This window comes from Semicossyphus pulcher, unplaced genomic scaffold (assembly GCF_022749685.1).
Source record: "Semicossyphus pulcher isolate SPU_LCO1_2020_fin unplaced genomic scaffold, fSemPul1.0.p SCAF_9, whole genome shotgun sequence".
Classification (NCBI taxonomy): domain Eukaryota; kingdom Metazoa; phylum Chordata; class Actinopteri; order Labriformes; family Labridae; genus Semicossyphus; species Semicossyphus pulcher.
This window is the reverse complement of record NW_027211770.1, coordinates 29051359-29068939: the sequence shown is the minus strand read 5'-3', so window position 1 is coordinate 29068939 and position 17581 is coordinate 29051359. Positions and strand designations below refer to the sequence as shown.

The window sequence follows — 17581 nt, the reverse complement described above, 5'->3', positions numbered from 1 at the left end:
TAAGCGACATAGGAAGATTCAGAATGAGAAGATTAAGGCTCATGACCCTATGGACAACCACTGTAACGACCTTAACAAGAACAGTTAACCAGTAAAATATTAGGCCCGCTCACTATTTTGGGTTAGAAAATGACATGACATCACTTCTTTTGTTCCATTTTGTGCTGTTAGTCCTCTTTTTCTGTATTTTTGTGGAAAGCAGAAAGGAAATAAACAGACAATAAATAAAACTACGGAGCCCCAGAGTGGTCATAGAATGAAACGAGCGCACGATTTACTACTTAGTGCGCACGAATTAGCATTTAGCAATGGTCCCGTCTTGTAGTGAAAGTGTGCCAGTAGCCTTTATGCCGGGGTTCAGCCTTGTTATTACCAGTAAAAGTAATGTCTCAGTGACTTCACAATAAACTGGTACGACGTGCCCCCTCCCCATCCAGCTCATCATCTGTTGCCTTTGTGACAGAATTGAGCTCCGTCAGGATGAGAGCGAAGCTGCAGCTTCCAGAATCTATGACAATTAATCAAAAGGAGGGAACGAATGGTTAAAACGAGGCCACGGTTTATTTTCTCGTGAATACGAAATAGCGTTTCGTTTTATTTCTTTTTCATTCCACGGCCATTCCAGGGCTCCGTACAAAACAGTGTTATTCTATAAATCGTATCCACCAAGAAATATTGCTGTTCGGAAAATTGTTTTTGTATTAGACTTTAGACATTGGTAAAATTATTTTAAAAAGGTGACGTTTAGTGTTTCAAGTGTTAAGTGGTTTTTTTTGGTGAATTAACAATTTGTTTATGGTGTCATCAGTAGACTTCAAATAAAAAGGCTTTACTGTTCACATTTGTACTACCATTCAGTGAGCCACCACAACCTTTTTTTCTTCATCAGATTGAGAACATAAGAAGTCAGACATATTTTGTGCTAAAGAAAATGTAACCCCTTCTTGTGAATTAAGGAAACAATTATAATATATATAAAATAATAATAATAATACAAAAAGAGCCTCGGCTGGGCATTTTGGTTGAGTTTAAAAAAAGGGCTATTCTGAAATTATCCCTGAACCTACAACCATTCTGAATCTCTGCCATGTTTTTGGGTCAGCTGGTTCATGACTCATTCTGTATTCAGCTTTAAAAGGCACCAACACTAACCACCATCTGTTTCTCCCCTGTTCTCGCTCAGGCTGGCTGTTTCTTTAAGGCTGCATCGGCCCCTCAAAGTGTGAATAATATTCGGTAAGGAGTAACGCTTAAGTGGGAAAGCTTTTAGCACATTATCCACTGGCAATTGCAGGGTAATCTAATTTCCCAGCACAGGTCTCTTATTAAATATCTGCAGCAGCGGATTTGCATTCAGGAGTCTCCTAATGGGTTTAGCTGCTCCACGGATCTCTGGCTCGGTGTTTATGTGAGCCTCCATCCCAGAGAGGAGAGAGGGAGTGACATTGAGGAAGAGAGGTGATCGTGTTCTCTCCACACACACATACACACACAAACACACACACACACACACACACACACACACACATACAGACACCTTTGGAAAAAAATCTGAAGTCAGCGTTCTGGAAACATGATGCCTTCAGGTGCTCCTTGGAAACTTCTACTTCTTTCTCAGATAAGCAACCTCTTGGATGCCCTTATGGCAGTTAAAACATGTAAAAGTGCTCTCTAAAATGACCCAATGTGCAAGAAATTGTGTTGCAGTGCCCTTCCAGATGAGACAGTGTGATAAAGTGCTCTTAAGGGTGCCACTCCAGTGGAGAAAACATTATAAAGTCCCCTCTATGTGGCCCTTCCAGTGGACAACACGTGATGCAGTGCCCTCTATGTGGCCTTTCCAATGGAGAAAACGTGATGCAGTGTCGTCTAGGGTGCCCTCTCAGTGAAGGAAACTTGATGCAGTGCCCTCTAGGATGCCCTTCCAGAGGTGAAAATGTGCCCCATTTGGTTGGCTTCCAGTGAAGAAAAGTTAATGCAGTGACTTTTTCCAGTGGAGAATATAGGATTCTGTGTCCTTTACAGTGCCTTTCCAGTGGAGAAAATGTGATGCAGTGTTATCCATTTGGCCCTTCCAGTGGAGAAAACGTGATGCAGTGCCCCCTATGTGGCCCTTCCAGTGGAGAAAACGTGATGCAGTGCCCTCTATGTGGCCCCTACAGTGGAGAAAATGTGATGCAGTGCCCTCTATGTGGCCCCTACAGTGGAGAAAATGTGATGCAGCGCCCTCTATGTGGCCCTTCCGCTGGAGAAAATGTGATGCAGTGTTATCCATTTGGCCCTTCCAGTGGAGAAAACGTGATGCAGTGCACTCTATGTGGCCCCTACAGTGGAGAAAACGTGATGCAGTGTACTCTATGTGGCCCCTACAGTGGAGAAAATGTGATGCAGCGCCCTCTATGTGGCCCTTCCGCTGGAGAAAATGTGATGCAGTGTTATCCATTTGGCCCTTCCAGTGGAGAAAACGTGATGCAGTGCCCCCTATGTGGCCCTTCCAGTGGAGAAAACGTGATGCAGTGCACTCTATGTGGCCCCTACAGTGGAGAAAATGTGATGCAGTGCCCTCTATGTGGCCCCTACAGTGGAGAAAACGTGATTCGGTGCCCTCTATGTGGCCCCTACAGTGGAGAAAACGTGATGCAGTGCCCTCTATGTGGCCCTTCCAGTGGAGAAAACGTGATGCAGTGCCCTCTATGTGGCCCCTACAGTGGAGAAAACGTGATGCAGTGCCCTCTATGTGGCCCTTCCAGTGGAGAAAACGTGATGCAGTGCTCTCTACGTGGCCCCTACAGTGGAGAAAACGTGATGCAGTGCCCTCTATGTGGCCCCTTCCAGTGAAGAAAATGTAATGCAGTGCCTTTGTCCAGTAGAGAAAATGTGATGTAGTGCCTTATAGATGGCCCTTCCAGTGAAAAAAACATGATTCAGTGCCCTCTAAGGTTGCCCTCCAGTAGAGCAAAATGTTGTCAAGTGCCCTCTAGGGTGCCTCCTCAGTCAGAAAAACGTGATAATGTGCCTCATATGGTTCCCTTCCAGTTTAGAAAACTGAATGCAGCGCCATTTAGGTGGACTATGTGACGCAGTGGAGAAAAATGATTTTGTGTCCTTTAGGGTGTCCTTCTAGTAGTGAAAACACATGTTCAATGTGCTAAAAAAAAGGGCTTGTAGTTGTTTTATCATGAAGGCATGTGCAGTGGATGCAGTGGTGCCCTAATTATGTTTCCACCTCTCAGACAGCCAGAGTCCACAACTTCCATGAACTGCATATCAGTTGTGTGGAAGCAGAAAAAACATTTTGTATCTCAGTGAAGTCTAGACCGGATTCAGTCCCTATCAAGTTAAAAGCAAGGGAAATAAAAAAATCTTTAATCAGACTTGAAAGCTTTCTTCTTCTTTGGTACAAAATTGAATACGTGAGTAAAGCAAGTAATATGATGATAACAGTAGAAGACCTGAGGCTGGGAAACTACAGTATAGACTGCAGACTGGTCTGTTGTCACTATTAACACCAACTACGCTGCTACTGTTACAAGAGGGCCTCATAAAAAATAATGTGCATTTCCTGTTGTCACATGAGAGCTGTGTGTGTGTGTGTGTGTGTGTGTGTGTGTGTGTGTGAGAGAGAGAGAGAGAGTGTGTGTTGGTGTGTGGGTGTATGTGTGTGTGTGAAAGATTAGGGGCTCACTGGTGTGTGTCACAGAACGGATTAACCCAAGACTGCTGCTCCTGCTCTCAATAAGGTTCCTCTGTGTGTGTGTGTGTGTGTGTGTGTGTGTGTGTGTGTGTGTGTGTGTGTGTGTGTTGTAAAGGCATTTCTCACAGTTCCTGAGGGTCTCACACACCTTACACCACGTAATGAGGGCAAAAAGCAGAATCAACAGAGTTATTCAGTTTTCGGTAAATCCACGTGTAAATGCAGGCCCATCTTTTTACTGTTATCTGGCTGTATTCCTCTTTTATTCCTATTCCTCTTCATGTAGGCGAGCTTTAAACTAAACATGTTAATTTAATGATGTGACAGTAAAGATGAAAACTGTTACAAATCGTGCATGTGTGCTCTGTTTGCATGTTAACATCAACATTACATTAATAAAAGCAAAGAAGTAATGCAAAAAGAAACAGCCATGAAATACCATTTTTACAACTTCAGAGTATTTTTCAGTTAGACAGACAGAAAAAGATACTAAATGTACCGTATAGAGCAACAATGTATATAATCGTGATGAATTAATATAGATTATTAATATATAAACCTTATTAATATGTATTTGTATTTATGTGTGCATAGTTAATTATTTTGTACTGTTTGGTTGATTTATTAATGTTTCTATTTCTGTAGTTTTTTGTTTACATTTCTGTTAATTCCCATATGTTTTGCCTGAGGACCCCCTTGAAAACTAACACCTTACAACTCAAGGAGTTTATATGCTTTAATTTTTTTAAACAATAAAAGATGAAGAATAAAAAATATACATATAAAGAAAGAGTGGGTGACTGTCGCTGGAGCTAAAATGGTACAACAGGGTGGAAATGTTATGATTATGAACCTTAAAACGCTCCTGATCTGCGGATACAGGATGGAACAAAAAGGAGAAGAATGTAATTTATATTTCCAACAATAAAAGCTACAGCATCAGAAATTCATTTTTTTTACATTATTAGAAATATAGAAATAAATTTTATTACAGGCACAGATAATACACTAAATGTGCCTGTGGTATCTGATGTAATGACACATAAAATACATTAAATCAGGGACGATGCGAAGCAGAGCACGAATACACTAGAAAACACGGACAGTAAAACAAAGCACAGAGTTTGGTGACACTTAATGTTACATAAGTTTAAATGGATGAATGTGTAATAGAATATAAGCTTTATCTATATAAGTATTTCAGAAATACTCAACATGTCCAAAACAGGCTGCTGTTAATGTTTCATATTTTTGGACACAAATCTGAAATTCTTCAAACGTTATTTGATTTTACTGACAGGAGGGATTTGTGGTTTTGATATACTGAGTTTTGTTGGACTTTTCACATTTATATATAAAGCTGTCATCGTCACCTTTCTGCTGCCATTAGTAATCAAATAGCACCATCTTGGGCAAACGTCCCCTGCTGTTGATATTATTCTGGATTTGGGACTCCCAACATGTGGTCTGGGGGCCCACCAGGAGTCCACAGAAAAAGGCTGCAAGATATCAACTTAATTTAACTCTTTATTTCCCTCCCTAATATGATGCAGGGATATTTAGATTCTTCTTACCATGTGTTTGTAATTTCTCTCTGTCATCACCCCGGAGCAGATAGGAAAAGTCATAAAAATCTCACATATGATTCTCTTTGGACCACACACTCTCTCCGGGGGGCTTGAAGGGGAAAAAGAAACCCCTGACAGCTCCGGGTTTTTTAATTGGCTGCTCGGTATCAGAGCTGCTGTGGGACAGTGGGAGTGTGACGTGGAAGGAGAGGCCGTGATTGGAGGGCAGACTGGAATTATAAGGGGAGGGTGAGTCGGTCTGAAGCTTCCCAAAGAGCAGCCGGCCTCAGATCCCACACCGAAGAAGTCAGTGGAGTCAGTCCTCCTGCTTCCTAGAACATGCATCCAACCAGACTTACAACCTGGCAGTGACAAGTGCTTCCAAAGTGGCGAGAATTTCTCCGTCTGAGCGAGAAGAGAACAAGTGCGTAAAGAGCGAAACCCAGGACGAACTGTGCGTATTTTTCTGTCCTCCGCTGGGAGCTAAAAACAGGCGGAGTTTGGCGTTTCTGGAGGATTTTCTTTTTATTTAAAGGGGAATATTTTGAAGACGCTTCACCGACATGGAGTACACGTCCTCCCCGAAACCGCAGCTCTCGTCCCGGGCGAATGCTTTCTCCATAGCCGCCCTGATGTCCAGCGGGAAGCCCAGTAAGGACAAGGAGACGGAGGAGAACACCATCAAGCCTCTCGGTAAGGACCGGAAAATAAAACAGACAACTTAATGCGAGTTAAATTCAGGTGCGTTAAATAACTGTTGTTAACGTTGTTTTACGCAAAAATCCCGAGATAATGAAAGCTGTGAGAGAGGCGCAGCCCCACTGTGAGGAGACAGGGCCGCTGCTGCCGCACAGGAGACCTGGAATAAATATTCTACTGCACAAGTGTTATAACAGCCAGAGGAAACAAGAATAACCTTTTAAATAAGCTGTAAATAAAATAAGTCTTATGACAGTGTGGTAAAAAATAAAACTGGCGAGGCTTTACGAGTAAATAAAATAACCCGTTATATCCTCAACATTTCAGACATTAATTTATAAATAGCAGCTTATATTTACACAAGAGTTACAGTGTAAAAGTGTTTACACTTAAAAAAATAAATTTTACAAAAAGAATGTATAAAAACATTTTAAAAGCAGTTAATTATTAAATAAGGATTTGTAACACAAAATGTAGATGTCTATAAGTGACAGAAAGTGACTGAGTGCTTGTTTTGATGGTTTTACTAGTGGACGATAAATAAATATAAATCATCTAATAAAATTTATTTGAACAATTGACACAACGTGAGCGTGACTTTATACAGTTCATATTTTGTCACGACCGTCAGAGTCAGCTGAAGCCTGAAGTGTTTCAGTTTGAACAGAAACCCTTTCATCATGGTTGCCGTGCTAAATTTAATTTGTAAGCTTTTTTTTTTAAGAATTAAAAAGGTGTTATTTTTCATTTATTGAACTCTTTTATTTGTAATTTGAGTGAATTTGTTTTACAGAGTTTTACAGATTCAGACACTAAGTAGGAATATTACACGTCATTTCCTTTAATTAACGCTGGAAACTTATAACGAACGATTTCATATCAATGAAACAATACAGAAAATAAAACACGTATTAGACTTAATGCGTTATTAATAAATGGTAAACATGCAGGGCTTCTGATTTTACAGACTGTGTGACATGTCTTTGCTTCCATCCATCTAATAAAACAGAACAGTTCGTGGAGAAGTCCTCGTGCAACCAGCAGTCTCTGGCTGACCTGTCCTCTCTGGACGGGCACGGGGACTTCAGCGGGAGCGCGCCTGCCGTGTGCACGGAGCCGCTCATCCCCACCAATCCCGGCATCCCCAGCGAGGAGATGGCCAAGATCTCGTGCAGCTTGGAGACCAAAGAGCTGTGGGACAAATTCCACGAGCTCGGCACCGAGATGATCATCACCAAGTCCGGGAGGTAACCTGTCGATTTTGTTATAAATAATGACACTAAAACTAATAAATATAAATCTTATGATAATGGGCTGACACATCCATTCATTGGAACGTGTATTATCTTATTTTTTAGTGTAAATGTCACATTCTCAATTTGTGAGGTTTGTAAAACTATAAAATGAAATATAAAACTCCTCTGCAGCTGTCTGTGGGTTTCCTCGGACTGAGCAGCGATCCAAACAGAAACCTGAAGACTTCACGTGCACGTGCCGTCGTGTGAAAGCTTCCCTAGTTTAATGTTTCACTGAGCTTGGATCAGGCTACAGTCACTTACGCACCACAGCGAATTAAAACTTGATCATATCCTGAAATAAGAGCAGGAAATATAAAGCCTGATTAATATGTAGCATTTATTAAAAAGTGCGGAGAGCCCATCTTTTATAGAAAACATTTTATTTCTGCTAAATGAACCCTTTAGGTGTAAATACAACACATGAAAGCCGGGCTGTGGACAGTCATGACGGTCACAGTTACAGTTCAAACAATGGTTTATTTAAGTAGCCTATTTTAGACTTTGTTGTACCATCAAAATATCAATAAATAAGGAATTAACAATTTTCTTCTCAACTGAACTTAATTGTGCGATGATCTGAAATATGTTAAAGGAAAAAAAACACAAATAATCAATTAAGACAGATGTGGAAAAAATGAATCAAACTCAAAAACAAAGTGAAGACGTTTCTGTTGGTGGTCAGTTTGTGTAGAGGGAGAGGGGAGGCGTTCAGGGCAACCTGACCTTCTCAAAATGTCTGCTGCCCTGCATGTTAGTGGCAGGCGTTTGGTAGGCCTGTAGATTTCGCATGTTGACGTATAGGCCTACAAATATGTTTTTGAGCAAGAGGTTTGCTATAATGATGATAATAATAGACTAATAATATTACCTGCACTCGTCCATCAGGAGGATGTTCCCCACCATCCGCGTCTCTTTCTCCGGGGTGGACCAGGACTCGAAGTACATCGTGTTGATGGACATCGTCCCGGTGGATAATAAGCGGTACCGGTACGCCTACCACCGCTCCTCATGGCTGGTGGCCGGAAAGGCTGACCCTCCTTTGCCCGCCAGGTACAGATACTCACCCAGCACACCTCTATATTACACCTGAACAGATCACACTCAATAAATCCTCTGTGAGGAGTCATTACACACAAGCGACTGTTTGCTTCTGTAGCCTGTAAAAGCCACGGTCTCACAGATGAACCAAAAGCATATTATTCTTGGAAGGAATTTTTTTTTTATCACTAATGGGAAGCAAACAGAAAGAAAAATGTCACATTTAAATAAAAAAAGATTAACATTCAATTGAGGCAAGCACATTTTTTATTTATCTTACCTTTATTTAGGAAGTGTAGATAAACGTTGATATAAATGATTTCCCGTTTTTTCAACGAGGTCCTTTCAGCTTTTTTCAGCTATGATGTGTTTTGTAGTAGCTGACAGACACGCTTACTGTGCTTAAAGTGTAGCTTCATAATAATGTGTGGTGCAGACAACCAACGAGTCTCTTATTTACCACAGTAACTCTTGTGAAAATCTGATGGCGTGGATTTGTGTGGGGTTTTTTTAAAATCGAAAAACCGGAGACCAAAAAGCTGCGCGAGACCACCACCGTAATTGAGACCGATGAAATAATTCAATCTTTAGCAGGAAGCATCTGGAAGCATTCTTACCATGCTGACTGATGTTGTGAAGATGTCAATTTAAGCAATAAACCAGCTGAAGTCAGCGTCATCAATGACCACGAGGTCATGTCCTACTTTTACTGACCATTTGGGGCTTTTGACCTGTAGCCCATATTCTGCTGTTGAAGAGGTAGTCTACACACGTTTGGTGTTTTATGTCCTGATTCTATAGGAGCCAATTCAGAGCCAGTTGACCACTTTCAGCCAAATAGAAATAAGTAATATTAAAATACTGTCTTAATGTTGGAAAATAAATCTTACAAAGTAAAAAAAGGAAAGTGTACCTTTTTGTGTATGGCTATAATATGAATATTATAAATCTATCTTCAAGTAAATGCATTATATTGTTTTCTCCTTCCTGTCCTGCTGCACAGTATTGAAACAAACCTTTAAAAAACATTTTAAAAGCCTTAAAAGGCCCTGAAAGTGTTTTAATACACTCCCTAAGTTTAGAATTTATTTTACAGGGATGCTATGCGGTTGCTAAGCCTCCTGACATTTTCCAGGTAGCGCTGGTAACAGCCGTACGTTGATTGGATATCGAACGTTCGATCCAAATGCCTCTCAGCCAATCACAATCCGCCGTTCTTCTCCTGCTTCTTCTTCTTCTGCAGGTTGTATGTCCACCCGGACTCGCCGTTCACCGGAGAGCAGCTGATGAAGCAAATGGTTTCCTTCGAGAAAGTCAAACTGACAAACAACGAACTGGACCAACACGGACACGTGAGCACTTGTTACTGTTCTTCTCTTGTGTCTAAAGAAAAAACGTCACGTGCGAACGTAAATGTTTACAGAGGCTTTACTGTTACGAAACACATTGGTACAAATACGTTAAGCCAAACCTACCTAACCCTACCCTTAAACCGAACCTGTAAACCGAACACAGTATGTGCCCCGATACAGAAACGGCTCCCATTTAAAAGGGGTGAAGACCACATTGCAGGTAGACATATTTTTAAAGCCGATTCTACAAATAATAAAAAATAAAATAAGAGCTTTTTGTCTCTATGTCAGGTTAAAGTGCCAGCGTGACACTATGATTACACGCCTGACAAAAGCAAATTGCTCTTTTAATCCTCCTTTCACTGAAGGCCAACAAAGCACAGCCTGGGAAACAAGGTGACTATTAGAGTTTTCTGTTAAACGTTTTATCAGTCTAAGCTTCCTGACACCATGAAACCAAACAAGCCCATAGCCTTCTCAACGTTTTATTTATTTTATCAAATACCTAAATACATAAACCTATAGGCATATATATTTTTTAACAACATTGCATGTGTATTGGTTTTATAATTATAAATATACCAAAGCTATCTGTTTTGAAAAGAAAATTTGAATTTAAACAAAAGAGATCATTTTAAAAGCAAAAGCTTTTTCTTTTTTTTTTACCTCTAAATTATAGTTAGCATTTTTTGTTATATTAAAGTCCTCAACTTTTATAATATAATCAAATGCAGAAATACTATTTCACTTGTTTTATTTTTTCAGTTTGTGTAATTCAGAATCAGAATCGGTGTTTATTGTGGATTTTGGTGCAGAACAATTAACACAGAACTAGAATAAAACTTAGAAAATAGAATAAGATAAAGAAAATAGGCAATAAGAATAAAAATATAAAAAGCAATATGTATAATACAAAATATGTACAACAGGTGTGATTAAAAACTGTACAGGTGTGCAGGATATTGAGCAGTGCAAAGAGCTTACAGTATAAAATTGAAAATAGTGCAGTGTACAGACATTATAAGTCCAGTGTGCGTTAACTTGTTAAGTGTTAAGTGACAGAGGGGCTGGACGTGCTTCTAAAGTCCTGAATGTGGACCGATATAATTCAAACGTGTGATATATAGAAGATATTTTCTTAACTTAAATAAAATAATTGAAATGCCAGTCACACATTTTGCTGCTGTATAAATGAATGTTTAAACTTAAATATTAAATAAATAGTAATACTAATATGCTTTTTACTTCTTCGGTTGAAATTGTCCTTTAAAGCATGTACCGGTAAATGTTTTGGCAGAATGTAATTTAGCTGCTGATACACCTAAAAGCCTGCATCATGTAGCACCTATCGTTCTGCACACGTTGATGTTATCTTGATATTTAGCATCGTGAGTCAGTGGCTGAGAGAGACTGATATAAAGGGTTTCTGTGCTGCAGCCAGACGGGAGCGAATGTGACGACATACTCTCACCTGCAGCTGCTTCAGCGTTAACAACTTTATCTGTTCACACGTCTTTGTCTCTTTTCATCCCTTTGCCTCTCTGCCGTTTTATTCTTCATCTCTTTTCGTCTCTGCGTTCCTGTTTCTCTCTCTGTGCCCAGTTTTTTCTGTAATTTCACCTTCAATCTTACTCATGCCAAAGTGAAACAGATATGTTGGGTATTTGTTTGGTTATGTTATGCAAAGCTGCACAAAGAGCAGTGATAAATGCTGCAGCATCACGGCGCGCTCAGTGAAAGGTCTCCTATTTATCATTTCACAAATGTTTCTATGCTGCTGCAGCTGTTTCATTTTAATAACATTTGTATTAATTCGCAGCCTTTGGCATTTTATTTTACGCTTGTTCATTTTCTGATTGATGATTCTGTTTATTGTCCACATTGTAATCATTTTTAAAACGATGATCTCAATTCAGTTGTAGTAGCTGCTCTGGAGCGTTTGATCACATGGTCTTCATCAGTAGATAAAGTTTGCCCAACTGTAAAAGTGTTCAAATTACTTTAGAGCACTTTATGGACTCGTCCAGACCGGCTGAACGCTGACTTTATGAATACATCAAAACAATTACAAAAATACACCACTGTTGACTTTACTCTATGTCTGAAAAAATGAATCAGTTATAAAAAACTAATTTCTGTTCACTTGAATAATAGATTAACGGATCTTTACAGTCCTACTCCCTGTCTGACCCGCACATTTACCTGCGTCTCTTTTTGTGCTCTGCAGATCATCCTGAACTCCATGCACAAATACCAGCCGCGGGTCCACATCATCAAGAAGAAGGACCACACCGCCTCGCTGCTCAACCTCAAGTCAGAGGAGTTCCGCACCTTCGTCTTCGTTGAGACCGTCTTCACCGCCGTCACGGCCTATCAGAACCAGCTGGTAAGTCATTGACAACTGACGGAGAAGCCACGTGTCCCTTATTTTTCGTTGCATAAACGGATTCCCATGAAATTTCCAAAATGGTATCATAGGTACAGCCTCCATTCAGGAGATGTTCTGGAGCTCTTGATTGTCTCACACAATCTTCATCAGCATGTTGGCCCAGTGAAAGTACACAGAGACCAAACAGCCCAAACTACTACCAATGCCACAATGAAATCACCATATTATTCAATGACAAGCACAAGAAGGTCATCTCCTTACAATCACAAGTGCACAGAAGGCTTCTCCTCCCATTGCAAATCAAAAGTAAACTGAGAGATCCACACTAATTTGTTCTTGCTGATTGGGTCTGGTAATGGCAAGCTAGTTCTGCACATGCCTGTTAATAAATGTGACAGCTTTAAAGCCTGAGCAGTGTTGTGAGTAGTGTTAACATGACGGAGAACGGAGCCAAGCTGCAGGAGGGAGCATGTCGGGGCGAACTGGCTGACTAAAAGAGGGAGGAAAGATAAAAGCAGCTGTCAGAATAACGAGAGCTCAAGAGAGACGGGGAAATAAAATAGTAAAGTTGTTTATACGTTACGTTCACCGTTTGTTTTTTCAGATCACCAAACTGAAGATCGACAGCAACCCGTTCGCCAAAGGTTTCCGGGACTCGTCGCGGCTCACAGACATGGAGAGGTACAGGGGATTCTGGGTCCTGCATTGTTTGTTTACTGGAGATAAGATACACAAGGAGGCAGCAGAGTGTGTGTGTGTGTGTGTGTGTGTGTGTGTGTGTGTAAGATATCCCGCTGCTCATTAGTAAATACAGAAGCTGCAGTGTTTATGTTTATTTCTCTGTGTTTGTGTCAGAGTCACACAGATAAACTTTGTCATGTTTTTTCTTTAACCTTTTTCTCCTCAGTATTTTTTCCTCCTTTATTTTCTTCTCATCTTTTCTTCTTTAGTTTCTTGTTTTGCTCTTTATTTATTGTCCTCTCTTCTAACCTTTTCTCTTTTACTACCTTACCTTTCCTACTTACCTTTTTCATGTCCTTTGTGTCTTTGCTTGTTTTGGGTACTTGTTTGTTGTCGTCTGTTTTTGTTTTCCTGTTTTTCTCCTTTGTTGTTATTAACTTTTATTTCTGGTTCTTTCTGTCCATAAATCCTTGTCTTCCCTTTTTATCCTTCCTTTTTTATTCTTGTCAGTCTTTAATTTTCCCCGTATTCTTTCTCTTCATTCATTTCCTTTTTTCTTTTGTTGTATTTCCACATCTCTTTGGTCTGTTCCTACGTTCATCATCTGTCCTCTTTTCCTTCATGACATTTTTCATTTGTGTGTTTCTTGCTTTTGTATCTCGTCACCCTTCCTTCCCTCCTGCTCTTTTCTTTTGTCTTCATCTCTTATCTTTCTTCGGCATTGTTTCTTTTCTTTCTTGTTTTTCTCTTTTTAACAGACTCTCCTTTCTCTCCACACAAACCTTTTTTTCTCTTTTAATGAATCATTCTTGTTTTTCAGTTGTTTTTTTTTTCCTTCGCCGTTTTCCTTCTTTTCAATGATTTTGTTTTTGCACTTCCCATTGTTGTTTCTTTCTTTCCTTTGCCTTCTTCTGTCGTATTATTTGTTTTTGTATTATTTATCTATTTTGTTTATCTGGCCATTTTGTGCCTGACACAAATACCTCACACACGCGCACACACACACACACACACACACACACACACACACACACACTTACATCTGAAGGATTTTTATGGACGCTGCCAAAACACACACTTCTCGTAATTCCTGATTCCGGCACTAAAGCTAAAATCAGCTGACAAAATCAAACCGTCTGTCCATTTCCCTTCAATCAGACCTCCAAACAAGAGACAGCCGAGACGCAGCCAGACACCCCCTCCCTCCTCTTCCCCCCCTCTTCTTCTTCTTCTTCTTCTTCTCTGTCTTTCTCTGTTTGAGGGCTGTGAATTAGACCTGATCAATTGATCTTTGGGGAGCTGCAGAAATCACATTAGTCTGGAGTCGGCCACTGCACTAAAACACACTGTAATTCAATTGGCTGCAGTGACTGATTGAAACCAGCATGTCCCGCCCTCCCCCTCGTCTCCCCGCGGCCCTGCTGTGCATTGTGGGAGTTTGCTGCGGCCTCTGTGCCGGAGGGGCCCGACGCTGATAAAAACACACACATTTGTACTCCTCCGCTGACAGATATTGCACTTTCCTAACCTAATTGGAGGGGCGGGGGGCTGCAGAGGAGGGGGGGGCTGCTAATGTGGACGCATGGCATGATGCAGACCACTCGCCTGTCTGACCACACACACACACACAAACACACACAGACACGTGCACAATACTCCCCCCCCTAACAGTTTGTGTCGCTGTGTCTGAGAAGTGCTCTCTGACAAGACTCAAATGAGCTAATGCACTTTGTGAGAAAATACACACACACATAAACACACACACCAAAAATTACATGCACTGAAATCTGTGCCCGGGAACTGCAAGAAACGGCTCTGACATTCAGAAGTGTTTGTTCAGTTCAGATATTCTGATACAAAAGTGTCTGTGCTGTTTTCATGTCAGTGCAACTCTTACATGAAAAAAGAGATTTATTTTGGGGCTCTCTCTTCGGCTTTTGCTGCAGGGAAAGTGTTGAGAATCTGATCCACAAGCACTCGTACGCCCGGTCGCCGATCCGAACCTACGCCGGCGACGAGGAGAACCTGAGCGAGGACGGACACTCGGCACACGCCAGAGGTGAGCAGCTGTTACACCAACAACAGATCCTGTCAGCACAGTTACAGTAGAGAACAGGGATCCTGCAAAGCAAACAAAACTTTAAGTAGGACAAAGATGTGTTTTTGTTATTGTTACAAATCCTATGAAAGGACCATCAACAACAATCTCTCACAAAGTTTATTCCGACTAAGTCTTTAAAGCCCCGTGACATGTTTCTGTCAAACAGTATGGCTTCTAAAATTGCCAAGAAATTACTAAGAAATATAAAAATTCAAAAAGTCTGGCTTTAAATCAAGGCTACAAAAATATTTTAAAACGTATCAATCATTAATAATGGCCATGCAGATCTCCAGCAGAGGGAAAAGAGCAATTTTGGAACTATTTTCAACTGCGGATGAATACAAATTACTGCTCTGTATGTGGGACTTGCACAGAATAAATTACAATGTCTGTGTCGTTTGAGCCCTGCGTAAGAGAAGAAGGTACATTTTGTTTTGGTTGTTTTATTGGATTTGTTGATTAGAATATTGCCAACTTTTATATCCGTGTCTTCTGCAGGCTCTGCATTCACCGCCTCTGACAACCTCTCCCTGAGCTCCTGGGTCACCACCACCTCGGGCTTCTCAGGCTTCCAGCACCCACAGACCCTGTCGGCCATGGGCACCGGCACCGCCTCCCTGCCTCACCCCATCCAGGGCTCCCTGCCCCCCTACAGCCGGCTGGGCATGCCGCTGACGCCCACCGCTCTCGCTGGAACCATGCAGGGCAGCGGGCCGTCCTTCCCTTCCTTCCACATGCCTCGCTACCACCACTACTTCCAGCAGGGGCCCTACGCCGCCATCCAGGGACTCCGCCACTCCTCAACGGTCATGACGCCCTTTGTATGACTTCTTCCTCGTCCCTGATCCAGTGCAACCAGTTATTCCTCCACTCCGGCTCATCACTCCTCATCCTGTTTGTATCTCTCCCTCTGGACTTTGTAAATAGTTAATCTGAAGAGAGTGACTTGAAGACGATGTGGCATACTGATCCAGAAAATCCAGAAAAAGAGAAGGACTGTGGGGCCTTCAGAGGACTTCTGAACACTTTGTTGACATTGAACAAACACTTACAACCTCATAACAAACTTTAAAACCCATTATGAGACGATAAAGGAGCATGTTCGGTCTCGGCCCTTGAAGAACAGAAAGTGGATCCTCAATTTAGACTCACTTTTTCAATATGTAGAAGGACCCGTCGCCCTCTAAAACCTGACAGGGTCTCAGCCGCAGCTTTAAGGAGGGTTGCTGTGTGATCCTTCTACAATGCAGTGTAAAAAAAGACTTTTGGAGGGACTCTTTTGGCGACAGAAGTCAAACACAGAAACTCAGTCTTTGAACTTTTCTGCATATCAGAACGGCGGAGCGGCCTTCTCCTCTGTTTTCTAGAGAGGCAGCCATATGTACAGAACAAACTCCACGCTCGAAAGGAAAAAACAAATGCTGAAATCGATGTACAAAGAGGAAAAAACAAAAAACATTTACTCATAAGAAAACTTTTACTGTAGAGTGCAAAAAAAATCATAGGACGCATGCTGACCGCAGTAGACAACTTTATACAGAGTAACAGGGTGAAAGAGCCGACCCGCTACAGGAGGGGGGGCTTTTGTTCTTCTTAAAGACCCGGTCACACCAGCAAGTAAAACAGCAACCAAATCTATTTAATACGATTCCCTCGAGTGGCAAAGCAGCCTAAATGATCACAAAATCATTGAGCCAAACTTTTGTGTACTATGACATGCACATTGACAAACAGCAGATGCACAGTATGTCGTTTCTGCCACACTGCGGAAAGCAAAAACCAAAGAAGCAGTGTGGTGACGTCGGCAAGTAGCGTGTGATCAAGGCTTTTGCTGACTGTGAATAGTCCCTCAAACACGACCAGTGAAAATCTGATGCTGAATTTTGCGATGTAACTTTCTGGTGTGACCGGGTTTAAACTAAGAGCGATTCAACCACAATATGAGTTCAAATCATCAGTTTTGGTCATGTTTTACATCGTGAATCTGTCCCCACTGCTCTTTAGGATAACAAGATTTTATATGTCCTAACAATGACTGTATATAGATGGAAGATGTGTCTCCATCTGCCCCCCTGAAGGGCGCTGCCATCTTGCGATGGTGCCGTCATTTGAAGCCAGAGTTGCGCAGTAGAGGTCGGTGTGTGGAGCCACTGCCGCTAACCACAACACACACTTAACTTGCTGAGAAAAACAGCAGTATTTAACAGCAGAGCAGCTTCTTGTGTCGGTCTGAAGCAGACGTTCACTGTTATGGAAACTTCCGTGGCTGTAGTGATCGTTTTAGCTGCGTCTCCTCTCGCCGTTCCTCCTCTACTCTGCTACTCGGGAACAGAAAGCTGCAGGAGCCGTATTTGTCAACAGAGCTGTCAATCATGAGGTCACGCCCCCCTTTTACAGCATAAGAACTAACTATAATGACAGAAACCATGTTTGAGAAAAGTGTATTTGACGTGTATTTTGATTTTATAGTTTGACTCATGTCCCATCTGTTAACATGAAGGAGGCGGGCTTTATGAGCTATACTTCAGCCAGTCAGCAGGGGGCGATAGAGAGGGTTTGGCTTCACTATGAGGGTTCTGTCATGTCGTCCATCTTTTTATACAGTCTGTGGTCCAGACATACAGACAGGAAAAAGAAGGTTAATTTTTCATTGTAAACAAACAACAGCGTCTGTGTAGAAACATCACGTTGTTTTCAGTAGCCGTCTGTTGACCGCAGCTTTTAAGCAGCAGGTGTTAGCGAGCTGATTCATGGCTGCATC

General features: G+C 41.5%; 1 protein-coding gene across 2 annotated transcripts; it reads left to right on the top strand.

The window, feature by feature from the left end:
- The first annotated feature begins 5825 nt into the window (after window positions 1–5825).
- tbx20 (T-box transcription factor 20) lies at window positions 5826–15647 on the top strand. Of its 2 annotated transcripts, none has more exons than XM_069656881.1 (8): window positions 5826–5955; window positions 6971–7208; window positions 8145–8309; window positions 9541–9649; window positions 11877–12035; window positions 12643–12719; window positions 14666–14778; window positions 15319–15647. In XM_069656881.1, the coding sequence occupies exons 1-8, from the start codon at window positions 5826–5828 to the stop codon at window positions 15645–15647; spliced, it is 1320 nt and encodes a 439-aa protein (XP_069512982.1). The 2 variants fall into 2 exon arrangements, with proteins under 2 accessions (XP_069512982.1, XP_069512981.1); XM_069656880.1 differs by having other exon boundaries at window positions 12643–12749.
- Window positions 15648–17581: the final 1934 nt, after the last annotated feature.

Excerpts from the sequence above, each read along its gene's own strand:
- tbx20 (XM_069656880.1), top strand. The coding sequence starts at position 5,826 with ATGGAGTACACGTCCTCCCCGAAACCGCAGCTCTCGTCCCGGGCGAAT. Across the intron at positions 7,209-8,144 it reads ATCATCACCAAGTCCGGGAG|GAGGATGTTCCCCACCATCC; the intron begins GTAACCTGTCGA and ends CTCGTCCATCAG. Across the intron at positions 12,036-12,642 it reads CGGCCTATCAGAACCAGCTG|ATCACCAAACTGAAGATCGA; the intron begins GTAAGTCATTGA and ends TTGTTTTTTCAG.